General features: G+C 39.6%; 1 protein-coding gene across 1 annotated transcript; it reads right to left on the bottom strand.

Moving 5' to 3' along the window:
* Positions 1-114: 114 nt before the first annotated feature.
* Positions 115-27,598, bottom strand: LOC137268115 (protein Wnt-4-like). Its single transcript, XM_067802638.1, has 4 exons — positions 27,154-27,598; positions 19,263-19,495; positions 17,330-17,613; positions 115-2,489 (listed from the first exon to the last, which is right to left on the bottom strand). The coding sequence occupies exons 1-4, from the start codon at positions 27,237-27,239 to the stop codon at positions 2,022-2,024; spliced, it is 1,071 nt and encodes a 356-aa protein (XP_067658739.1). The 5' UTR covers positions 27,240-27,598; the 3' UTR covers positions 115-2,021.

Raw genomic sequence — 27,598 nt, 5'->3', positions numbered from 1 at the left:
TAGTTTTATATCAGTCATGATATCACCTAACATCTGTCCACCATAAGGACGTGTTGACGGATATACGTCATCAGGTTGTCAGGTTGTTGGAACAATCAAACACAGACACATAAATAGCTTTTTATAGCTTTATAAAATCTTCGCATTTTACATATATTTTACATAGAATTTCGATTCCCCTTCTATAGTCTATACTTACATACATATGTACACAGCTGTAACTGATATATACTATTATGTACACCACTACTTAACACACTCCACTGTGTTGAAACACTGCTGTTGTTTACAAATTTTGAAATAATTTGCATGTTGTCATAAGTACATTGATCCTTTCCTTTCGCGTTATGATTGGAATTACTATAAATGCGAAAATCGATGTATTTATTGACATGATCGGCCATGTTCACGTAGCATGTTGTAAATTCTGGATGTATATTTAATACTAGAAATGGACAACACATGAGAATGTACAAAATGACGTGGAGTTGACACATAAATACGAAGCACTATTTGTCAATAAAAACACATACCCGATTGTATCCTAAATACAAACTAGAAATTGTAGCTATATGATGAGTGATTAGGATGCACGTCAAACACTTCATCTTGGTCAAACACATAAAGATCACGTGCTATGAAACTGATATCACATTTGAGGTCATAAAATGATATCTACACCAAGTTCATTATTGAACAATGTTTATAATTAATAGGATTTCAGCACAGAGGGAATTCTATAGATCGCCAGATAATGATCAATAGGATGGGACGGGGATGTTCAGATTGTGTTAAAATATTGTCATGGCGAAGTAGAACGCCGGGTATCAGTAACATAGATGTAGATATTTATGTACGATTTCAAGTTAGGTGTTGGAAAGTTATTAGACATGGGTTAGGTGGGGTTGTTGTGAGGGGTGGGGTGGGGCCGCCGGTACAATAGGGTGGGCAGTATATTTTACCAGGGTTAGGTGGGGCTGTTGTGAGGGGTCAGGTGGGGCCGCCGGTACAATAGGATGGGCAGTATATTTTATACGGGTTAGGTGGGACTGTTGTGAGGAATGGGGTGGGGTCGCGGGTACAGTAGGATGGGCAGTATATTTTACCAGCGTTAGGTGGGGCTGTTGTGAGGGGCGAGATGGGGTCGCGGGTACAGTAGGATGGGCAGTATATTTTAGACAGGGGTGAAGGATGAAGCTTACTTGGAGTTACCCCGAAGATACGTGATTGATGGATGGATGTGCTTCTAGGGTTATCTCGGCGAGAGAGGGATTTGGCTTCAATCATGCTTCCAGCCACAAACACATAGTGAGGAACATTCTAAAGACATTTGCACCAGCCCGGTCGTTATCTACACTCTCATATCTTCATGTGGTTAAATTCCATTCAAGTTTATACGCTTGGGTGAATGAGCATTCTATTACAGTGTTCAACACGACACCTGTGGGTTGCCTAAATCTCTAAAATATACATACAACAATTTTCATAAATAAATAAAGCATGATGTCTAATTTACATATCATATTGCAACTTTGTACAAACGTCGGGCAATGGCTTACTTTCCAATGTCTTTGAATCCAACATAGGGTTCATGCGTATGTATTACGTCCATCAATGCACGTGCATCTTTCCCAGACAGCGAAAAATATTACTGCCGGAGCAAACACAGCTATTTGTCATTCTAGATATTGACGTCCAATACAAGGTGACTTCTTGTCAGTCTTGTGCTGTGTGGTTCAGTTTCCAGGCTTGAGAACTGGTACACGGTAATTGCTACCTCATTGCAAGTCGTTGTACTATACCGGTTGCATCAACAACACAACCGCCAGATATAACTGTCCATTTCAGTTTGTCGAGCAGAAGTATGATATTATTGCTCTCAATATGTCTGTAGGTATCTTGAGGTGTCCAAATCTACCTTGACCTTCGTGTCATTGGAGACCTTGACCTTGATGTGATTGTTGATCTTGACCTTGAAGTCATTGTTGACCTTGACCCTAACGGCGCTTCTGACCTTCAGTTCAGTTACATATGTGCACGTCCACATCTCGCTCACATTTTTTACATTTCACATAACAGCACCAATGAAATTTGCACATGCACCGTTCAACAATGGTCTTTTTAATGGTGGTATAACCTCGCCCACAGCACATCAGCTCACAACCGTCTATTGCTTTTGAGGTCTTGTTGCATATTCGCCCGTGGGTTCCAAGTGACCCAGTCCTTTTGTCAGGCTCACAAAAATCCGGAGACCCGGCCATGTACACGAGATCCGCTTCTGTGTGTGGCTTGAACTGGTCGTTCAGGGGCACGAGGTCACCCCTTGTCCCGGTCACCATATGGCGAACCTCTGTGGCACCGTCGAACTTCTCCTTCAAAATACGGCCTACTTCGCGGAAAGATGGCATCGCTTTCCAGCACGTTTTGGTTTCACAGGATCCGGATACTCCATGGCACTTGCACTCTACTTTCATGAAGTCTTCTATTGCCTGGAACAAGAAAGCAGATCATAAGTAACCAAGAACACGATGTGATGAAAATATCATCATGTGAAACCATCATAGATATACATATTGATGCAATTCATGACCAGAAATATCTATTGCCCGCTTTTCTGACATAACATACATTATTAAAGGTAACAGAGCTGTTCTCCTTTCCTAATTCTGTCATTCTTTCCTAAATTTCTGTAATCATTTCGTTTCACGTTTGGCAGACAAAAGATTTCTAACTGAGACTAAGTACAATGGCGACAAGGCGGTCGCCAATAACATTCCTTGTCAACATGAGAAAGAGAAACGATAAATATTGACGACCATTTTGCCTCCCTTTCCAAGAGGCCATCTCATTAGGTATATGTCCCTGTCTTTATTTTACACCCCAGACGAAGAATTATTGTCCCTGGAACCAGTCCAGCCATGAAATGCATGAAACGTCTAAGTTGAAATCTGTGTGGCCATTTGGCTTTACGGGCGATACCATTGATTACACCTTTCGCGAAAGTCGTAAAGTCGAAATAGCATCGCTGTCAAATTTGTACGTTCATCCTTTTTATGGGGTTTACCCCAGAGCTATCAGAAAGGACGAAAATGACTCGAGGAATTCGATACAGTCTACGATATGGGACTGTGGGTCCCTGGGACCGCACACGCGTTGGTTAATGACAGCCGCTACTATTCTCCCAAAGACTGACAACTTGTCATTTTCGTTGCATGATTAATTCGGGAATGTGTACTACACTATCATCCGCGGAAGCCAAATTATACTGAAAGTATGTTATAAACATTATGCGAGTAAATTAGGTTTATTTCTATTTTCAGATTTATAACATAATTTGATTTCACTGAGTCACACTTCATGCCAGAAATGCCGTTGAGACAGCAGGCAACATAATTCTTTTATTTGGTTATTTGTAAATATATGATCGTTTTTGTAAAGTTTCCATTGGTTTACAAATGTAATGATTTCTTGTTTCCTAATTATTTCGTGTCAGTCTATGTAATGTTTAAATTTCCGTGTAATTTAAAAACTGATAATGTCACTATCATGTTAACTTAATAATCACGTTTAAGTGACATGTGAGAAACATCTGGTACGTAACACGTGGGAGTTGTACATTGCACGTGCGCAATTTTTGATTGGCAGGAAGTGTCACTGTGATGTCCATCTTCCAGCCGCAGATGTCCACTGTCTTATGTAACAGATGTGCCCACAAACACAACTGTTTACAAGAGCTGTTGCTTACATTGAGCTGATATCCACAACTATCGCTTGTCAAATGTTGATTTCACATGTGCATCGTAAACTTAATAATCACTGAGAATGACACGTGTCAAATTTAAAAGTAACGACGTCTTAACTTCCCGCATCTACTCTCGGTAGGATGAATGGATGAAATGTAAACAAAATATACAGCAGACATCATTACTCATGACATCTACAAAAGTTGAACAAATCCCTTTATCATAATCGTAAAGGTGCGAAACTTGACCCGAGAGACCTATGGCAAACGAACAGACCGTGTTTAATTGTCGAGAAATTGGTCGCTCTCTCAGCCAAATAATAAAACTGTCACCAATTGGCATGAAAGATAAAGTAATTGTCGGACTGATACAAACACTATCTGTGCAGTAATGAGCTGCATTTATCTCATGTTTTCTTCAATCTTTAAGTGGAGTGGCATGTTCGATTAGATTTCTTTCATCGGATAGGTCAACTTGTACAAGGAGCTTGTGCATAGGATTTAAATTTAGAATGAACGTTGCACGAGCATGCAGTGAGCATCGATACTGTTTGTATGCAATCTCTTTGTTGTGGCAACAGAGACGACTTTCTTAAAGATGCTATTTTTCGTTCAAGCCATAAAAGTGTAAAAATTCGATTCTTGCCAAATAATATGAATCATAACCAGCTATAAACGCCAAACCTCGACGAATACACGGCCGTTGAATCGTTGGTGACACTAACTCATCGCGAGCTTGTGATTGTTTATTACCGTGTCCCAAGTATGTGGTCCTCTAACAACAGATTCGAAGAAATTAACAACCGTGCAAAACATCATGTACACGGCTGAAAACATAGCTATTATTGCCATCAGTGACATAATTTACGAGCGGTGATTCTTTATAGTACTCCGGAATATGACCCGCAGACAAAGGGCTTCTAGCTACCTGGGTCTAATTGCGCGTAATTAGAGTTCGAGAGGCAGTTTTACGATGTTGGCCCACGGTTATGAAAGTCATTGAGGCGATTGGTTAACAATAACAGGTGGAACCAATCAGTAATTATCGTCAAATTACGTCATATCGTTACCTAGCAACCAGTCATGATGTCACGGAGGAATCGTTATCATGCATTACTAATGCCACATTGTTTGTATAACGGGTTCATCACTTTCAAATTCCTTGATACGTAGTAACGTAAGATTCTGCCTGACAGCATAATGGAATCTTGGCGTGGCCTTCGATGACGACTGGGATGGTGGAACTATTATTGTGTTTACATGTACTGTTTAATTTCATAGCACCGTCTCGACACACCGCTCGGACTGGGGGATACGTCCCACCATCTAGATCCGAAATAAGACCCTCCTTTCACATGCTTCATATACATCCAAACAGTCTTTACTTTCAGTATTTACAATATTTTCCCGGCCACCGATAATGTTTACACTACAGTTGTCATTGAGATTCATTGTGTAGATGTTTTATTTATTTCACGTTTGCTAATCCGTCTCCAGATCTTTTTTAAGAAAAGGAATTCATTCCGGACTCGCCAATCTTTAGTGTAATGGTTTGAGAAACCACGTCTGTTTTGCAAGTATGTAGATTTGGAGAGAGTTTAAACATTACCTCTCTAAGGTTGACTTGACAAAGGCTTTTGTGTGTCATTGAGTGGAATGTGGAAAGATTTCAAAGAAAAAGAAACACTCATGGCGAATGTACGTGTACGAAGTTGAATGATTGCTATAGCTGCTAAATACTGGTAATGAAATATTGATGCATATTACCTACCATAAAACGTTCACATGATGGTTCCAAAGTTTTCCAGGAGTCAAAGAGTTATTTCCAGAATGCTATTCAGCACGTATCTATAGCCAAACCAAATTTCTCTCTTATGAGTTCTCTTGTTTTGCTTTCGGATGTAAATTGTATTTCTTATTTTTAACAACTCATGACATTTTATGAGAACTGACACATGCAAGCTGTACAATTTACTTCGGAATGTGGGAAGCATCGAAGCCATATGAAATGCTACAGGACGATGGTAAACGGTGCTTCGCTAAATAGAGATTTGCATTCAGAAAAACATATTACACCCTTCATGGAACATTGGACATGAGTCGGAAGTTCTTTCTCCAGAAATCGAGATTTAATCGCCACTAATAACCGACAGAATTTCCAATACACAGACCGCCCTTCGAACACCGTAAAACTGTCACCCAAACATAAAAACACATGTTTACGATGAGCCGGAGTGTAGTGTAGTGGGAATTCTTACCGAGAGCTGTCTACAGTTTCGAATAGTTGCTTGTCGGTACGTGCTGGAACACCCAAGCAATATATCCCGAGTAGGTAGAAACAGACAATGTATCCCACGTTCAAGACAGAAACAGGCCAAAACATCATTAACCTAGGCAACTGAAACGAGGAACACAGTCGCGATGCCATGGGAATAATAAATCAGTCAACGAATTAATTAGTAGGTTTATACCTGAGTTCCTCTCTGACGAGAAGGTGACATGGGTGAAGGAAGAAAGCACTCTTTGAGTGACTTACTCACATCGTGGTTTGCAGAATTTAATTCACCTGAATGCTCAAATGAAAGATAGTTTCGTCACGGTTTAGATAAGGCATGCGTTGTCAGTTTATACGTAGAGAGATCATTTGTACTATAGGGGATCGTTGACACTGTATTGACTTAAGTTTTGACCTGTGTTTGACAGGCATTGTATCCGAGCTGACGCGAGTAGTGGTAGCGGTGAATACATGCGGGATATCGGGAGGCTATCTTATCGAAATGTGATACCGTCAAGTCTACATTTATTAATTTGATTAATCTGTCTAGCCCGTTTATTGCCAATGGAAATTGAAAGCTAAACAATTGCTACTGGACTCTTTAAAATGTCTCTTCAAGATTAAACAAGGTATGCAGACAGGTTAATACACCCGTCAACCCTTTGATAGAGCGACACTCCTATTTAACATTTCTTACGTAAGGTAATATTGACATTACACACAGATGTACATGCGTCCACACTGTACATATTATCTTATGTGAATGCCCTGAAACTGGGGTTTGTCGGTGGGAGAGAGGAAGATAACGATGGGCAGGATACAGTGAGGTTGTATGGTAGATATCCCAACCAACATTGCAAATAGTGACCTAGACTAGTGTTTAGTCTCTGAATAAATATAACTTTGACAGTAAGAAACCCATATGAACTGAAAAGGAGCTCCAGGGAGACCGGAGATTCAGAGCCTGAGGAAATCTAGACTTGCTTTATTTAAGGCTGTAACCTTGCAAAGAGGGAAGATAAATATGGTGAAGGGACTGTGAGGCAGACCCCGCTTCCACTGCTACCAAATACACACGAGCTATAACGGAGACCAAAGTTACCTTTGTACATGGAATGGTGTTTGTAAAGGCTTGTGACATGCGCTTGAAATCCCAGAATAATTTCTTTTGGCGCCAGTCTATAGGCATAATGGAACCCTATTTATAGCGACCATAGACATAGACGCTGCCCGATAATATAAACTAAGCACCGATTGACGTCCCACGTTACCCTGCCATGTCGGACGGCGTGGTCGGTGTGTTCTTCACGTGTGGAATATGCTTTGTTTATTCTTTATATTGAATTGAGTTTTGGAGGAGAGTTTGAATATTTGCTTTGTAGCAGTGGAAATGGATTCTGGATGTGTAAGTACTCGCGGAGACTGACGTTCGGTGCTATCGCCACTATTCCTTCCCAATTTTACGTCAAGGTCAAATGTGTCAGGTGTACATGTCAATATATACAAAAGGTTTGAAGTTGGTATTCATCTAATTATGTTTATAGGCGTAGTGTCGCTTATGTAGTTACCGGAACCGATTCAAAATAACACTACGGTCATATGGAAAAACGTCTGAGATGAAACAACCGCTTTTAACGTTATGATATATACTGTGACTTACAAAATGATAAATCACTTTTGAGACGGTCCCTCAAACCAAATTTTCCTCTTATAAAGAAACGTTGATTTTGATTGACATAACGAGAAATGTAGTTGGACGTTCCAGACCTTCCCGCTTCAGGATACTTCAAGCAAGAACGTGAAGAAAGGAATTTCAGATGGTATAACCATTGCCTCGCCACACCATGGCCAACATTTGAGACTTTTAATGACTTGTGAACGTTGATTATCCTGCCAGATGACTACAGCTAGCTATGTTACTTCGAGTCTGGGTGCAAAGAATAGACGTGTGATAACAGGGAAACGTTAGACACACGCCACGAAACATACAAGCATAGTTGACGCCTTTCATTATGTGTGTTAACATTAAAGATGACATTCGTCAGTCAAGAATAATGAAATGTATTTCATGACGTGCACCATCCATGGCGGGTACAGGGTAATTTGCGAGAAATATATTCAATGAAACGTCATTGTACTTTCAAGTGTCATTTAGTGCAGTGGGTTTTAAAATAGCATAGAAATGTCTGATTTAGTTTTTAAGTGTCTGTTTGAGGTGAACGACTTGTTCTGATAAAACACGATACACTTTGATTAAATATACTGAAAATACACGTCAAGCTACGAGGTAGACACATTTGTGATTGCTGCGAGTACACTAGATTCTTAACTTTTCTGACCTCGTGTCATCTCGTGTCATCTCGTCATGTCTCGTACATGTCATCGAGATTAACGCAGCCCCTATGTTGGATGGCGAGGCTTGATAAATTTTCACAGAATGCTAACAAATGGCTGCTGTCAGTTAAACCGTCATGACGCTAGGTGTCCTAGTTTTTTAAACGCTTTTGACATTGATCCAGGAAGTGAAATATACAATCTCTTACAAATATGCAGCATGAATGTTAAACTTCAAATTTCTTTCATTCCGCATATTTTCGCAATTCGTCAAAGGTGATACGGGGATATTTGTACTGGTGAGCTGTGTATGCCTCCAAAAAGTGGTGAATTTTGTGTAAATACTGAAAAAAAACATGACGTAAACTTACCATTTATAACACACTGTTATCAGAACGACTTTAAGATGTATTGAATGTGTCATTTCAGTGATAGGACCGTAACTCGTGCTTCTATTAAGGACTCCAATTATGCAAACGTTAATTGTATCGTTTTTCTACTGTATCGGTGATAACGTGCCTGCTTTACTAATAAAGACAATTTTAACTAGCAGACAATGTTCCCTGTTTACTAATGAGGACATAATTTACTGGTTCTGACAACATCTTAGCCTAATCAGGTAAATTTTGCCTGGGGAGACTCGCCAAGAACATGGATATCAGTTATGTTACAAACGTTGGCTTACATTCTGAAGTGGGTCTTCGGTAAGAAATTTGGGCAATTTCGCCCATTTGTACTCCTGGCTTTAGACATCCAGACGACACGACTTTCATATCGATTAAATTTTTGGTCACGAAAGTATCAAATTATTTATATAACCATTCAAAGAAAACTAAAAATGTTCTACTTTGTATTACAAATGAACCGACGATCCTTTTGCATATTTTCTACGTCTCAAGTTGTATAAACACATTTCAGCCTTAATGTTGGACATTTTTGGAAGCAATTGCTGGTTATGCAGATCATTTGTTTAGAGAATAAATTCTCCCTGACGCGTAGTTTATTACACAGAATCGAATTTTCCGGCTAAAACATTTTATTCTTTCACGGGATTAAAATCAAATAGGCTGAGTGCATGGCGAAAGAGGCGTTTGAGAGATGAGAAAGATTTTCGTCTCCGTCAAACTTTACGACATATTTTTACGACAATGAAAATTAAAAGTTTGACTTGCAAGAGTGGTTGACGTTCTCTAGGTGGCGGATGAATCACACATCAAACTACATTTATTGCTCCGCGTTTCCGCCTCTTTGCTCAACCGTACATAGTCCTTAGTCTTTCTTCGATTGATCACGCCGTCTTGGGTGCCAATAAATTTGTTATTTCAAAGCAGACCAAACTGCCCCAAGTGTTACGAGGGACCTCCACCCCTCACACTACCCTGGTGGTCTCACCCAAGGGAACTATTTTCAGACGCGGGCTCAGTTCGGATCAGTAAAATAGTTCTGAAAGCAGTCACACCAAGTGATCAGAAATGTTCAAGTGCAGGGTTAAAAGAATTAACGAGAATTTCATATGCAAAAGCGATCATGATTGAATAAAATGTGCAGTGAGAATTTATGGCCGCCCTGGGTATCTGTTTCATGCAGGCTAAAATTTTACTACACGAATACTTTCTTCAAAAAAGGCATTTTTACAAAATTACGCGCACATTCTGTCGTGAACATGAGCGCTCACGGCACTAAAACACTTTATTTCAAGTGATATTGAGCATAAGCGAAATTTAGGTTTAGATATTCTTGTTGTCGAATACAGGGGGAATTACAAGATGAAATGCGATTCTATATATACACGTGTACATCCTCCCTATCTTGAAGCGTTCATCACTTCTTGTCAGTGTATATGACACGACGTCGTATATCTTAGAGCTGCGCACGCTGGGGTAAGAGCATGCCAAGACCAATCTATTGCTTCATCAGTAACAGAGATCTGTATACGTGTTTTCTGTTGTCACTGACACATCAAAGAGGGGGTGCCACTATCGTCAAGTCCTTCAATTGGTCACTTGCGGAGTAAAGGCCGTGTGAAAATAATTAGGGTTAAATGGATGAACATGTAAATTTTGAGAACTGTTTTACACACTATCAGAATCACCACACCCACCGGGTCCCTATCTGTAATTTGCATGCAAGTTGATTAGAGCGAGATTGAGAGTCACCTGCGGGTCTCCCTTATGGCTTTGAAAGGATGGTATATGTTTTAAAAATCGGGGCTTATGATAATGGTGCGTCAGTTGAATTTAACGACTTAATAAAACTGGAAGAAACATTTCTTTGTGGATTGTACAGTACCGGCAGTGGGTGGTCGAGATAGTTGCCCTTGCTGGAGATTCGCACCGCTAATTAACAGAGGTTAAATCCTGAGGCTATTTACATACTGAAGTCGATATCTTTGTGGGGATGCTATTCGAACCGGCCCGGGGGTGGTGATACTCGCAGATAGGGAGCCTGAAGTTGGGCTAGGGGGTAAGGGGGGCTCGATGTGAAATGTGTAGGGGCGTTGCGATAGCAGGATATACAGGTGGTGTCTGCACCATGGCATCTGCGTCTGTGGAGACGGGATGGAGATATTGTACGGGAAGGTGGTTGTAATACGCCCATACCTGGCAGTGTATACTTGCAATACATAAAACTATCGTTACGTTCGTTATAGTCAAAATCTTATACTTTTCAGATTATTGGCTGTATATTTAAAATAGGGCTTTGCTCTTAGACCGTACAGGAACTGAAGAAAAGTGGAATTGAGGACTCCCGCAAAGAATGACATCCTGACACAGGGTGTCATTATCAGATTCCCCGTGCTTATGGTATACATGCATGCCATTCATTGTGAAAGGTTGCATGCAAAACAATTATAAGTTTCGGTAGGTGATCTAGACACGCCAACAGTGATAGGGATAATTCTAAAAAGCATCGAGTACATTTCTTTATTTCCATAAGGGAGAGATAAGTGAACAGCGCTGACAGCTAGAGGTTTAGGTAAACTACGTGTATACAAACACCTCTGCTACCCGCATCTTATATGCGTGCGTATCACTTTAACAAATCGCATCACTTTGGTTTTAGACACGGGCCAGCGGAACCGAATCTGCGCTTGTTTGTCGGAGGCATTGGCTAAATGGAAGCAACATGGAGAAAATGAGAGTTTGGTTGAAAACGTTTATTTTCTCCCTCTCAAACAGCAACTGTTGCAGGTTTGGCTGAGAGGGTCTGCGTTACTGAATCGGTTTTATTTACATCCGTTTTGTTAAAGCAAATACATTTTCGTAAATAAACAGCCATGTAATTACTTGTGTACACACATTATTATTCACGGGATTGACGTCCATATTGTACCGTGTGATTTTCTTACGACGTGGGGTGTACGTGCCATGCGACGAACTTCACGCAGTATTTGAAATTTCACATTTTTAAACATTGACAATGATGATTGAAGGGATAGAGAATTCCTTTGAAGGGTGTTGCCGGATTTAGACTGAAGGTTCTACCATATCTTGCTAAATCCCCTATTTAGGCCAGTGTTTACATTTAAGGATCTGTCTTTGAAAGAAAATCGATGTAAATATCGTCCAAGAGGTGAATCACACTTATAAAAAGATCTTTACCCCACCTAAACACGATATGTCGTACCGGGCGCGCAAATAAATACAATACCGTTTTAACACTGAAACTATTCTAAAGCAAATGTAAATATAATGAGAAAAAGTGACAATTTCTACAAAAGACGTAGAGGAACAATTCTACTCAAAATAGATATGAAGAAAGCGTAAGGGAAAAGCTTTTGTCTGTGAAACGTCTCCGTTTCCTAGAGATCCCCCTGGGACACTGAGGAACGTGCCTATATTCTTGTGCAGTTGTATCCTTTACGTATACAAACAAACAGCGGGCGGGCTTGACACGCGAGTGAAGGTGGGAGACCTAGCGTTATTTGTGCGAGCCAGTAACTCATAGCATCAGAGATGCATTACCTTTGTAGAGGAGTCTGTTACAGTTTAACCCAAACTTTCATCAATGTTTTTGAACCGACTTTTTATTTTCTTAATTTTGAAAAAATAAACACCACATGTGGTAATTCGTTTGAAAGCTCTTAAAATTCCCTTTCGTTTCAATAAAAAATCAAACAAAATCATTGAAAAAAAGTTTATCTTTTCCTCAGAAAATTCAAACTATCTGGGATATGTAATCATAGAATGTTTAGAATGGTATTTGGTTAGAATCGTTGCGTTAACTGTCTGACACACAGAATTAAAAATATATAGAGAATCATTTGAGAAGGATTTTGAAATGCACAAGTGCCAATAATGTAACACACACCCTAGTGTCTATCTCCTCGCTGCTCCCCAATACTCAGGGGTCTAGTTCCCGGCTTCTGAGAGCCAGCCACTACTTCTGGAGGCTATTTACATATATGTCAACAGCAAATGATGGATAGAATACAAAGACTGCGAAATACCCATGCCATCCGCGGAATGGTAACATTACTCTGTTCAAAACAGACAGATTGTATCGAGGGATAATGGGATAGATTAATTGGCAAGCTCCTCTCCACTATGTCAAAATGCTGCAGTTCACACCACTGAAATAAGTTCCCCGTATTTATATAGCAGAGTAGTACATAGATTTATCGAATATTGGGGAAATATACCCCAAGTACGTGAAAAAAAACCAATGTGCCTCCAGATTAAATCAAAGGGTTAAACTTAAAGGGACAAAATCGCGCGTTGACATATTCTGGGAAATTTGGACAAGTACATATGTAATTGTTTTAATTTTTTTAATATAATGAAATAGTTTTTCATCAAAGAAATCACAAGACTTACTCTTTATAACGGTCTGTAGAGCAATCAAACATCTATTACTGTTGGGAATTTATTTTTTATAAATTGTTTGAATAATAAACAGTCAAAGAAAGAATTTCATTGATGCGCCATGCAAAATTTACTGGTGATATTATCACAATAGCCGACAAGCTAAAACTCAAAGCAATTGTGCCAGGCACAATGAATGCGATACCTCTGTGGCTCACAGATTTGGTACTGTTAAGTGAGTATATCCGGGATAAACGCTATAAACTTCATACAAATTACCCCCAGATCAAAGTGCCCGGGAGTTGGGATATTGCGCCAGATAAAGAGAAGTTTAAAATCTAAAAATGCCAAATTGTGTTGACACTCGTTCAGGCCGAAACATGCATAATGTGAATGCAGGTTGGAAACGACCTTAACATATTAACGCGAGTTGGTGTGTATTTGTAACGCCTAGCCACCAATCTGTCAACAATATTACGACATGCTGTAACAATTACAATTCATTTCCACAAACTTTTCAAAATTTCGTAAAGAATGGAGTTAAAAAATAAAAAAGATTTGTTTCAAACTGATGTCGTGAGATGAATATGATTATGTATTATTCATGAAAAGTTTAGAGATATAGAAATATGTGATGTGAAAGCTGTTATGAGAACACACTGTACTGTTGTAATTTGTTCTATTTCCGATGTGTATCAAATGCATAGTGTACATGTTGTGCGTGTGAGCTTTTACCAACCATTGCATTCGATCACATGCGACATGATAAACGTTTGTCTCTAGGTTAGATTCTATCCCAATCGAATTAAGTTGCTGTATCAGCTAGGTATTCACATGGACCAAGGTTGGTAGTTGAACGTGCAAGTTAAGTTGAATGTTTCAGTTAGATATTCACACGAGCAATTGTTGGTAGTTGAACGTGCAAGTTAAGTTGAATGTTTCAGTTAGATATTCACACGAGCAATTGTTGGTAGTTGGACGTTAAGTTGAGTGTTTAAGCTAGACATACACGTCCGATGATGAACTTCTACTGTGGTAGTCAGACGTGCAATCTGTGTGTCACGGCTAGAGATGAACAGACAGGGGCCAGATAGATAGTCTGGTAGCTAGACGTGCAAGCTGTGTGTCACGGCTAGAGATGAACAGACGGGGCCAGATAGATAGTCTGGTAGCTAGACGTGCGAGACTTTCCCCCGAATACCACCATCATAGGATCTTGCGTCTTAAAGCATTTGAAACTTATCACTCCCGTTAATTGTACCCTACCGGATACCACATGAGGCTGCGTGACAGCGTCCCGCGCACCCAACCACGCTATCATTTTTAGATAGTCTGGCTAATCGGGGCTGTTGAGGAGGTAATCCTCTCTTCAAGGGTATCACCAAACAAATTAACTCGTGTTTAGACACTTGAACGGCACGACCAACTTCGACTGGCGACTCGGTTGACACTCTAAGAGTCGTAAACACAGGTTGAAATGACGTGTGTCGTGAGATGGGGACACGACACAGACAATAAGACATGGATACTTTCACTTAAAACACTGCCCCAATTCCCGCCATTGTTTAATCGTGTAATTGTATATGTTTTTTTCTTCAAAACGCTAAGGAGGTATGTTTGAAATATCATGATCTGTTATCTGGGTATTTTTCAACACAATGTCCTATTTTGTAGGTAGTCGTTTTAAAACGTATTCAGTGAACTTTTGGCGTGAAGGTAACGAGGCTGACAATACGATCCCTCTCTGAGATGCACTTAACGGCTAAAAACGTGTCCATCTTAGCTTTAGGCATTTCCAAACAGACTCGGGGACACAGTGTGTACATTCAGCATGTAAACTATGCACTACAGATGTGCAAATTGCTCTCATTGGCATTATAGCCCTGAAAGCATTTTACATGGATCTTATCATCTCCATGTCAACAAACTGGAACGGATAGCGTGCTTCTCGACGCCAAGGGAAGTAACTCTAAACGGAAGGGCAACAATCAGGTGTCGACAGACGGGGGATTCTGTGGAGGTTGGAACCCGTCCTCCGCCCTCCTCGCGAGTCAAGCCCGCAGATATTTTTCAACAATGGGAACAAAGGGTCGGAAATGTTGCTAGTGACGAACATTCGCGACTTGACGTATTTCAGTCCACCAACACTCTAATAACACTTACGTAAGATATAATAACACTTACGTAAGGTATAATAACACTTACATAAACGTGCTGCGTTCATGTACTGGAGAAAGGTACCATCGTATGGTATAGGTAATAAGTGCAATCAGAATGACCACAAAGATGTTATATTTGATTTGCCAGTTAGATACATTTCAGCCAAAATTACCGCTAGATAATTCAGTAATTCAAACTTCCTTTTTTAAATTTATTTTTCTAATTTTTAAAAAAAAAATGTTTATTGTTTTTTTTTGCCTCGACATTTTTAGACACGTAAAGTGTACTTTTCGCATTTTACTGATTTTCAATATGGAGAAGCTCATCGTACATATGTCAATATATATCAACAGAGTGAGGTTCCCCGTACATCGTATATCTTAACGACATTATTTCCATCAAGCGCTGTTGGGCAGGAAGTCACATAGGGTTTGATTGACGTATTGCAATCTAACACAGGTGTAGTGTAATTGACAATGTCATTGGTCAAGGGTAGCCTAGTAAATTACCTCACGTATCAAGATGTCGGACTGTCGTGGCCATCAACTGATGGCTTTCTCAGTTATCGACATATCAATCTGTCTGTCGGCCGACACTTCACCTTTCAAGGTGCTAACTTACAGGTACGTCGGACAGGTAACACCAATCACCCCTCTGTTGACTTATCGGGGACTCTAGAGTGTCAACGCCGGGGATACAGCATTGAACTGTCTACGTGAAACAACTCAATAAAACAACAATCTTCCGTCCGTAATTGCGGACTCGGGTGTCCGTCTAGCGCTGTGTATATGTATACTCCTGGTATTGTGTTAAGCCTCAGACACCAATCTTTGAAAGCGGTCATTTATTTCACACTCCATTGTTGTCAATGAACGAGTGCGAGTTTTTGTTTCCACAACCGAGTGCTGGCGAGTGAATTTCTCAACGTCGATCCTTTGTTAGATGTTGACAAATTTAGACAAATTTACTTGTAGATACAATTGTTGTTTCCTAAAGGAATTTCCTCGAACAATGAACGTACGGCGGTAACATTTTACTTTGATAATCAGATAAACCTGAGCGCGATTTGTCCTTCGTTCGGGCAGAGACCATGGTTCGGGTGACGTTTAAATCGTTGTGACGTAAACACACGCTTGGTTACTGTAGTTAAAGCCTCGGCCAGTTGTATTAATTGATAACGACCGTGTTTCACACACATAACATCACTCGCTTATTATCATTATTTCACGACCTGTCTCCTTAGTAATTTTCTACAGGTCGATCTAATGTGGTGTATTTTTTTCATCTTAATCTGTTAGTTGGTGACCGGTTCGTTTAAACAAGGGGTATTACGGTACTTTTAAACAGTTAGTGGAGGTTTGGACTGTTGGATTGGGTAACGTTATATACTTATAACAGTACCAGTGTTGAGAACACGAGTGCTCAAAGCCCCTCGCCTCACAACCACTAATGTGACATTAAATCTCTAGCACCCCACAATAGCACGGCACACTTCCGATTTTTCATTCAACAGGCAACGCAAATCTCGTCGAGTTCCCTTCTATGGGTCATAAACGTGACTCTGCGAGATCTTGCTAAAGCACGTTGTATCGTCTCAACCTCATGTTTCTCTCCTTTCGCACAACAAAGTGTTGCATTTGTAATTTCTGTTTTGTACAGTGAGGAACATTTGGTAAATATATTTGTACCAGTTGTGCATTTCAGAAGATCTAAACTAGACATCCATATGTCGTTATATCTTTTAAAGAACAAAGCATTGCTAAAAATCCAATTTTGAAAGGAAACCACACATGAGTAAAAAAAGTGAAAAAAACCCAGTTTCCTTCATTGGTTACAGGATCATGAACAGCCAAGTCATGTAGTTCTGATGTTATGCTTACTCGTGTACATGGACGTGAACTCAACCCTTGGTGTTTGTGGTCATTTGCTTTAAAGTGTTAATTACGTCTTTCTTAAAACATAAAGTCATGTAACGTTTCTGCAAATACTGCGCAAGCGCAAATATCCACTTACCCTCCTTCCGGCTTCGTTGTTATGGAGATTCATGAGCGCACGTGCTGGGTTTTTCTGTTTGCGTTTCTTGCCTTTTTCTCTTGCGTCCACGAAAGCCTTAGAGAAAGCCGTTCCATAGGCAATATTATGAGAACACCCTGACCACTCAAAACCCTCGGGGCTCCACCCCCTCACCGTCCGGTCACACCCACACTTCTGCAACTGACCGCTGCTGCATGCACGTGTTACAGCATGCGCCACCCCGGCAGATGAAATTGCATGTACAAATGCTGCTTCCCTTGTGCCTGAAATATATATAAAATATTGTTCATTTTCTAAGATATTCCAAAATTTTTATATGAAAATATGTAAAGAATATACAGTTCAATACAAATAAAACCTGAAAATATTCTTCACAAATTGTCTTTCTAATGGTGGCCTAAAAGTCCACTGATAAGTGTGACTTGTTCCTTAAAACAAACATAAATTTTACTATTTATAATAACGGGTATTTTTGAATTCAGTTAGTCCCGTTTTGACATTACAATAGATGGCGAGTTGACATTTAATCAGGAATCCTCTAGCAGGGATTATACTGTAGTCAGCCTGGTAGTATCGTCTGTCCATTTTCTCAGTGAACAATACGTGTATAAAATTTAGAAACACTAGTTGTCACGTTCATCTAACACTGACAAATTCCTTTAAGTCACACATTTGTCATTCATTTAACTGGAAAGATTGCTACTGTAAAAATAGGTCATTTCCCTCCATAGATTTTTCGTACCGAAAGCGAGAAATAGATGGTAGTCCTGAAACCCTTACTGATAATGCAAAGGTGAGCCAAGGTGAGGGTTATCTGAGTAACGAACCCAGCTAATACGTGAATAGTCTTTATTCAATTATTCGGCATGTAAACCTGTCGGCGTTTGAAAATCTGACAGTGTCTACTGTTCAGGTACATCGCCTTCATTGTCTATTTGATATATCATTCTGCTTCAGCCTTGTTAAAACCGCAGTGTGCCACGGCACAGTTCGTGATACTGGATAATCTAAAAGCTCTCGTTTTCTCCTAATTATGTGAACCCCCTAGAAAACGCAGTCACAGTTTACTGCGGTCGTAATATCGTCTTAAAAGACACCAAAACTAGTGCAGGTGCACGCGCCATAAATTGGTGGAAATAAAGTTTCAAGTGGGTCTTATTTTATTGTTTAATCCTGTTACTTCTGTATCCGGAAGTGACGGGCTATCTCAACAGTGTAATTTTTCAATGACAACAGCTCTTTTGCTGTCTGTGTAATCTGTAATATCAGACGGGAGCCTACTCGGAATTTGTGTAGAACCAATCCATGTCGGTTCTCATTTGGAATAAGTTCCTCGAGATTAGCAGTAACGAGGAAAACAAAGGCGAGAGCAAACATTCTTCCCTCCGCCATTTTTATTGCTTGCTTAAGATAGAGAATAGTTAACATTTCTCACTTTACTTTCGTATTAATTGCTTCTAAACTACATGAATAAGTCAGCTCATTGTCCATGTACGCATCGACAGACATTTCGTCTATGACACCAGCCAGATAGCATCGGATCCGTTTGAAATTAGGCCGTAACACTTATCCGAATTTCATTGATAGCTTAAAACATCGTGAGACTGTAGCGCAGCCTATTTAACAAGGTCCAACGATGAATCTGATACTGGATAATTGCGCTGCACGGAACAGCAGAATGAGACAGCCACTCTGTTTTAATCATGTGAATCCCTCACCACCGGATTAACTACTGTAACCAGTACTGAAACATAGATAGTTAGCAATAACCTCATGCAAAGAGTCTAAAACAATGATTAAACCTTTCACATGTCATTCATGAAAGTAACTCTAATATCTAAATAATACTTTTCCATTTAATCAAGTCGACATCAACGTTCAACAGATGTGTTCATTCAGTATGTGTCGTTACCTTGTTTTAAAATAACATTCCCAAAGAGTCTTTTAGAGTCGGTTGTTGAGCAGTTCCAGCGTCGGTTTTCAAACTGAAACTGGCATTCTTCTATGGCTCTCTTTGCTCCAACTTTCACACTTTCCATAAGTTCAACATTACGTTTACAAAGTTTCTTTTGTCTTTTTACAAGTCCTGCTAAAGAGTCACAGCTTTCTTCATTCTGTATAGTGGTTGTTGAAGACATCAGGGCACTGAAACAGGAATCGAAATCGTTATTACATGAGGCAATATGACGTCATCCTCGATTACGTAACACAGAATATGGCGTTCCCATACTGGGCGAGGAATGGCCGTTTTGAACATCACATACTGTACCCAAGAATATTTGTCTGAAGTAGTTGTGTTTCTATCCATGTCAATACCCTGTAGAGGGGACTTCATAGTCCTGTTAATGACAACCTGACGCTGATGACGACGATGACGACTATGATGAAGTCGACATGACTCGGTCAATACTCCAAGATAAACTTAACTAAGAATTGTGCACATGATTCAATGCAAACAAGACAATTAGATTCGTTTGGCTGCCAGTCGGGACACACCTAGACGTCAGAGTGATTCCATTACACATACGTTCATTTCGACAAACAAAGCGATATACTGAGATACCAGAAAGTTATTTAACGCACACGGCTCCTGTCCGTTTAACAAAATCAGAACTACAGGCACCAAGCCTTGCTGCTTCTGTTCGCTGTTATTCGGCTTAACCGAGCCCTTTGATGTGAGTTTCGTCCCTCTTGCAGTTCTATCGCTCATATAACAGAAAGCATATGATAGACGTTCAGCAGAGGAAGAAATACAGTCGAGATTGTATCTGCAGTTTGCGGATCAGTTTCAAAGATGTACATTTCCATTATATGTACATTGCTGTCAGTCAGGACAGGTACGTGTACATAGCGGCGGAAAGTGGGTCTGGCTGCAGTCGATAAGGATTGTGTGACATGGTTTTCTCTTAATTATAGATCACAATAAATGGTATAGACATGCCCTGTCTTACCACGTGTGGATATGTAGATCACCATGTACTTCCTAAGTATCGTCGTCAATATCACTTACAATATCGGCGTGTTGGGGGCGTTAGTTTTCAATTATGATGACAGAAAACAGCTACACACGTGTTTCAATGTCTAACGGTTGGTAATGTGAATATATGATACACAGACAAAGAACAGCACAGTTAAAAATGCCAATTCTTTGTCACTGGTTGAATTCATTCACATAGTACTCCCCTGTGTGTGCGCGACAAGTACTATTACATAGATACAACCGATGACGCGCACACGAACAGACAGTAATCGGGCCAGGCTTAAATGGATCCAAACGCTTTGATATACAAACATTTAAGAGGGTAAGGAGACGGTCCATCTCAACGCCAGGCCTTCCATTCATGCCATACCACCCTCAAGCAAATGCTCTCCAATCGCTCCAGGCCCTGCATTATATAGTGCCTGTTCTAACTACTCTACTGTCTCGCAAAGTGGATATCAGTGCTCTCGAGTCGGCCATTATAATCCAAACCTACTTAACCCAAGCTTTCAGCCTTAAACACCTCCGAACCATTGCCCTACCCAACAAAACAAAGGGGCAATGCGTAAGACTAATTTGTTGGAACATTATCGATGCTGTACCCGACACTGAATCTACATTCTACTCTCAGAAGCCGCTTAAATGCTTACTTTTCATGCATATGCAAATGTTTCTATGCTAAAGAATAATGGCATACCCATGTATGATAAGGCAAAACAATTATGTATAATGCTATATAGGTTTTAACTCACCACTTACAAGGTGGCAAGTGCTTGTGGTATAGCTGGGGAATATTAACAAGTGAAAGTAATCGATTGAGACGTTCGCAGATTTGTAGTTTATATTTGCACTGTTTATATGTTCATAAAAGGTTTAGTTCTGGAATTACAATGACATTATGGTAATGCATCACAAAATGAATTACTTGGTGAAAAGAATACATTTGTGCACATTCGGGGATCAACTGCCATTGAGACATCATTTTGTTGAGGATTATCATCCTTCACCCTTGTTACAATCTACAACCAGTAAACACAAAGTATTGGCAATATTCATCAGATTTCGAGATTTACGATGTATGTTTCTGAATTACAAGGATACAAATTTCGCATAAATAAGACGACAATATACAATATTTTATCTATAACCCTTTGTCCTCTTGATCCACATGTAACACATTTCAAACTGTCACTCATAATTTCTAGCAGATAATCCTTTAGCTAACAGCAGAACCCTTTGGGCGCCCGGTGATATATGCTTAAGCATGGCGTTCCAGGATGGACGTTAGGCTTTGTGTAAGGGTTCCGTCGGGTCAATTCCTAATTCGTAACCACCCTGGATGATATCTAAGTCCTCATATCACAAACAGCGACACCGCTCAGGGCCTGAATGCTTTGTCATGAATTGGAGAATATCTGAAACATTCCGAATATGTGACGTCGCTGACTAAACTATATTTATTTCGCGGTATTGCACGATTTGGAAGCATTCTTGCATTGTCATGCGTCGCGGGAATGATTGAAGACTGTGTCCTCTTTGAATCCTTTAAGTCCGCTTGTGTAATGCGATTGTTGGCAATGTAACCGCCAACTATTTACCTTAGTTTGGTACAAATCACCTAAGACGGTAAAAACGTCACCATTTCTGTGGAACATTAGAAGAGTCCATCGGTCAAAATATAAGAAATGTCTTCTGTATCGATATATAAAGAGAAATAAAATCAACTTTGTACGCAACTAACTGAAGCCTGCCTGTGTGGACGAATGTATGATATTTACTTGTTCGCGACGCGATCAGCATGCTTAACATTCTTCTAATTTTGGAAATAATTTCACGTCTTCCGAAATTTTCTACACATGAGTTAGTTAACACAGAGCGTAATAATAAGCAAAATGCTTTAGAGTCAGCGTCAGTGACTCTTAACCTTGTCGAGAAGGCGCACTGCCACCGGGAAGCTAGTAAACACCACCGCCAGAAGTTGACTTGATGGGAGTCGTGTGGCTATTTCCATGTGTAGGTCAGAGACTAGCATGTTATCGTAAAATTCACTTGTACCTTTCCTCACGTTTCTAAGGTGGAACAGGGCCATGAAATCGACAACAGGCACACAGGCTCGCGAGCAAGAAGAGAAAACTCTTCGAGTAAAACATGGGAAGGAGTATACACTGTACATGTATTGTAGGAAACCAAAAATATTTTGTATATAATCTATAATTTTAAATAACGTTTTGCTAGGTTAGGTTATACCATTGTGTTTAGTCTGTAAGGAGCGTTGCTTTGATCACCATGAAATAGGCAAAGAATGATATAATACTAACAGCAGTTGTTGACACTCTTCAGCATTATTCTTGCTTAGTGTTTCCTTTGTTCATGACATATTGCTTTGATATTTGTATTCCTTACGATATATTTCCCAACAATACCTCTATGGTCGTCTCAAGTACCTATCATACATAAACAGTGCCATCACCTGCGTGTTAATTACACTATAGAGCAGACACTTGAATAAATATATGTTAACGATTGTCCTGTTTACGTAATGATATTAACACGCGTGTGACAATGTATGTGTACAAAAGAAAGACAAGCACGGGACAATAACCATAAACAGCCGATACCCCAATCCCGCATCATGTCAACTATGCAGAATATGTCAATTTCTCACGTATGTGTAAATTATCGGGATTGTGAGAGACAGCCATGTTGCAATCGTGTTTATTGCAAATGGTTATGCGACACTTGTAGACCACTTAGTATATTTAGAAAACAGTCGTTCCCGAGGTACCGCTCTCGGGCCTTTGTGAAATAGATGGGTTTAATTGACATGGTTCGCCTGTCCTGAGTGATGCAATGTGATATCGACATCGCATTGAAGATGCACCTGACAGATAAATGTCAATTACCATACTTCCCTTACCTGTGTACATTAAGAATCGCACTTCAAAGTGTTGTAAATATATTAGGCAATGCACTTATCTCTAACTGAACATATGTATATAGAACGTAGGTAAATCGTGCCAATGGTGTACCGAAAAGTGTACCAATCTTATAAAAATAACCTCCCAACTGTTACTTATAATTGTACCTGTTATTACTGCAGTTCCTTGAAGTTATTGAATTATTTTCATGTAAGGCTGACACAAGTTTGCCTTAGTTAATTTTAACTATCATTTTCATTTGTTTCATACGGGTCCACAGAATGTAAAATTGCAATAAAAACGAAACAAGAACTCGTATGGAAAGGAACAGGTCAGCTGCTGATTACGGACTTGTCTGGAATTATCCAGAGAGGTCGTTGTCGTAAGATGGGGGTGGTCTTCACGTTCCCGCTGTGGGAAGAGTAAATATGAAGATAAAACGGATCAGAGGCATTGAGCTCTGTTTGGCGGCTAGTCGTTTTCCCAACTCCTAGTGTCTGTCAAGGTTTAGTTAAAGGGAGCATTGTGGCTTTATTTGCACGTGGATTTCAACTTAATAATGCTGTATTAATACAGCAATAGAGATGCTACAGCAACCTGCACTCGATAACCTTTATACATGTGTGTACTGGTGAAAACGGGTTTGACACAAATTGTGAAAATCTGCTTCAGAAATGCAAAATATGTGGAACAGAACAATATTTTTGTAAGTATTGTTCTCTAGGAGTTTGACTTTTCTTAGGTTTGCCTTGATTCGAATGAAAGAATAATTTATTAATTTATAATTTAACCAAAACCTTAAATATGATGAAAGTGGTAGATAAATATGTTTGAACTAAAAGACTCGGATATAGGATTCAGTAACTTCTCTTGTCGATGCTATTTGCCAGGAGCTTGCCTATGTTGATGCTGAGTTGCAATAAATTTTAAAATCAAGTTCTTTATTTGGACATTTTAATTGAATAATAACGAGACAGATTTGAAAGTTAGTTATCCTTTTGCTGCAAATATTTGGTGTTTTTTAATTAGAGCGCGCACACATGTGTAGATGTAGGAAGCCGAATTTCTACATCAGTCAAAGATATGTTTGAAGGAGTTGGCCGCGCCAGGCATAGAACTTGACAGACAATGAAACAGACATGTTGTTTATATCAAGCAGCGATGTACATTTCGGAAGTGGGTTCTAACTTTCTCTGGAGTGTCTTCGGTTCTTCAGCTTTGTTAGATTTCATTTGAAACAGTATTTTGGGTGTTTGTTGATGAGGGATTTCTGATTTATCGTGACAGTCTTTTCCTGACCTAGAGTAAACGAAGTTAAACTGACATTTTAGGACAAATTCCCGTGTCAATAACCATCCACGTGATTAATCAGAGGGGGTGTCTTTTAGACAGGTTTTGACATTTGCGTGATCAAAATAAGATTTAGTGGAAATGAATAAAACCAACGTTTATACACGTCTTGTTCCTGAGATGTTTACAAAACAACCATGACGTTCTTTCTCCTTTCCCCCAAGCCCCACCCAAACACGCCCCTGCCCACACAAGATGACACATAACCGGAATTCTTCCCACCCTCATAACTCAGGACACCCACCCCTACCTAATTTAGCCGCTTCCTCCGACAGTTCGACGTGATTCACTCAAAGTGAAATAGATTACAGCACGTGACTCTCGCGACTAATTGATGCGAATAGCACATGTCACTCATCCCAAGACTGCAATGACTTCGGTGTGCTGAGTCTTTACCCTGAATAACACTATTTCACTATAGCTTTACCCGAGAAGGCCAAATCTATTCTATCTCCGTTTTTTTTTTTCATTTTGATAGATCAAAAGTAAATAAAAATCTTTGCCCGATGTCATTAGATCAAAGTCTTGGATGGAACAAATAAGTGTGATCTCAGGATGCATGCGTACCGGGCACTTTAGCGAACATGCTATCAACTATTTTTACATTATATACTGATTGACGTTTCCTGTACAAACTTATAAATAATACAAAAATGAGAGGCACTTATCCGAAGCGAATCTTGTATCTAACCTTTCTGGAATTACATGTAGAATCTTTAAGAGCAGCTGCTGAAATAAGATAACTTTCGTCAATGAATGTAGTTTCATTGATGTGATCGGCAACGACTTATATAGACAACAATTCGTCAGATATTCAGCGTATTCTACACAAACAAGGCAGTACCTACCATACCGCCCCACGCGGGATTATTGATTTTCATTGATATGATAAAATAATAACATTATCACTAATTGAGACTTATAATTGATTTGGTCTTAAACGACGTGTCGTTTAAACAACGTGAGTCTGTAGCTTACTAGAGGGATTGCAATGTAATGGACGTTCCAGATTACATAAATCTCCTCCTTGTCATGAGGACAAAATTAACTGTCATGTGGTGGAGTTTTTATGAATACTCTATCTTGACTCGAAAACGGAAAGGTGCGTGAATCCTTCGAGCTGTCACAGCTGTGTAGCGAGCAGACAATCCGCCGGCTATTGAACTTGTGTAGACAGCCACTAACTAGGTCTAATTACCCAATTGATGACAGAATAACTCAGAAGTCCACGACTAATTTGTTTAGGCATTGTCTGATTAGAAGTTGTTACTGTCTTGTTAAGTAGTTAATGTCTATCGAATGAATGAATGAATGAATGAATGAATGAATGAATGAATGAATGAATGAATGAATGAATGAATGAATGAATGAATGAATGAATGAATGAGTCGATAAATCTTTCTCCCTCTTGTCTATGTCAGCTGAAATGTGCACCCATCATCCAGTGTGGCAGGTCTACATGCGATTAAGCATATTACATCCAGGAGAGGATGATAACATCAACTTTCTGACATGAGCTGCACATAAAACCAATTCCGAATACAAGCGCCAGAGTCAAATTACACTCACCCCCTTTCAGTTCCTCCCCTATGTTTATTTATGATTGTGTCACATTTGATAACCCAAGACGATAAACCTTACTTTTTCCTACTTTTAAAAAAGTATATCTTTTCAACAAGTTTACACCTCTACTACGCTGAGAGTTTAATCTCGGGGTTGTGATTAATGTTTCTTGGGATAGTTCCGTGATATGTCGAGGATGTGCATGCTGGTTTGCTGTCGGGTTTATGTTCTGCTGGTCGATTTCATTCCATGACATGAACATGTTGACATATACATGTGTCAATTTCATGAAATATGCTCTTTGATCGCATGCATACTCCACAGGGTCATGGACCACCACTTAGGGTCTTTTGAAAATGTCAAAACAAGGTGCCTACGATTTTTTTTCGACTTTTGAGTTTATGGAAAAGGTTATCAAGATGTAGCATTAATTTTAATGGATCATCAGATGCATGCACGTAGAAATGGTTGCATGATATATCATTATCTTACGTGTTTATAGATAGGCACCCGGTAAATGGCTTCCATATTTGCAAGATTCACGATGTTTTTCGGGTCGGTTGCTATTTCAGATACACACAGTACAGTGTTTAGATCGCCTTAATGCATTTGGTCCAGAACAGACGAATGATGAAATTATTTTGGAACTGTTTGTAACTTATATTTAAGAAATACGAAAATGTTTACCTGATAAAATGTACAGATCTATAATGTCTAGCTGGTTAAAGATAAACAAATCGTTCTGCAACATGTACCTGTACTAAATATTCTCTTTTTAAAAGAATAGTCTATGAAACATTTCATCATTTCCTACCAGAATGACCAGAAAACTTCATTCAAACAGAGTAGTCATTGTAAACCCGTGTTGCTCTAATAGATGATGATAAAAAACTGTAAAAGTTTGGAATTGTGTGTCAGTGTTAAACAATGGCAGTTCCCGTACTGACTAACGCAAATAAACAGAGTATCGATAAAGAAATCAATATACTTACAGCCAGCGCACGCCCTCTGACAGTCTTATAACGATTACTATGGATATCACTCCAACAAAGAAATGAAAAAGCGTGTCCTTGTTCATTGCTTGAAGCTCTCCGACGTTTCCTAGATGTTGATTTCAGGCGTCAGATGAGTGACACAAGGTGAAAGTGACAAGTGATCAGCTGATAATCCGAACTTGTTGATCCTGTTTGAAACATCCAACTGGAAATACACTGACTACTATTCCTCATTTCTTGGCTATCACATACTAAAAGAGGATGTGTTAAACAACGGTGAAATCCTCCTCGCTACCTTCCGTGCTGTCAACAACTTTATCCCACGAAACTAAGCAACATAACAGCTATAGTCTCCATGAAGATATGATACTCCGTAAGAATGAACAAGTTTTACCCCTCTGCTTAAACTGTTACCACGTGTACCGAGGGAGACCAGTGTTCT

This window comes from Haliotis asinina, chromosome 16 (genome assembly GCF_037392515.1).
Source record: "Haliotis asinina isolate JCU_RB_2024 chromosome 16, JCU_Hal_asi_v2, whole genome shotgun sequence".
NCBI lineage: Eukaryota > Metazoa > Mollusca > Gastropoda > Lepetellida > Haliotidae > Haliotis > Haliotis asinina.
This window is presented reverse-complemented; position numbering and strand designations above follow the sequence as displayed.

Excerpts from the sequence above, each read along its gene's own strand:
- LOC137268115 (XM_067802638.1), bottom strand. The coding sequence starts at position 27,239 with ATGAACAAGGACACGCTTTTTCATTTCTTTGTTGGAGTGATATCCATA. Across the intron at positions 17,614-19,262 it reads GAATGTTATTTTAAAACAAG|GCACAAGGGAAGCAGCATTT; the intron begins GTAACGACACAT and ends TATATATTTCAG. Across the intron at positions 2,490-17,329 it reads ACAACGAAGCCGGAAGGAGG|GCAATAGAAGACTTCATGAA; the intron begins GTAAGTGGATAT and ends TTCTTGTTCCAG.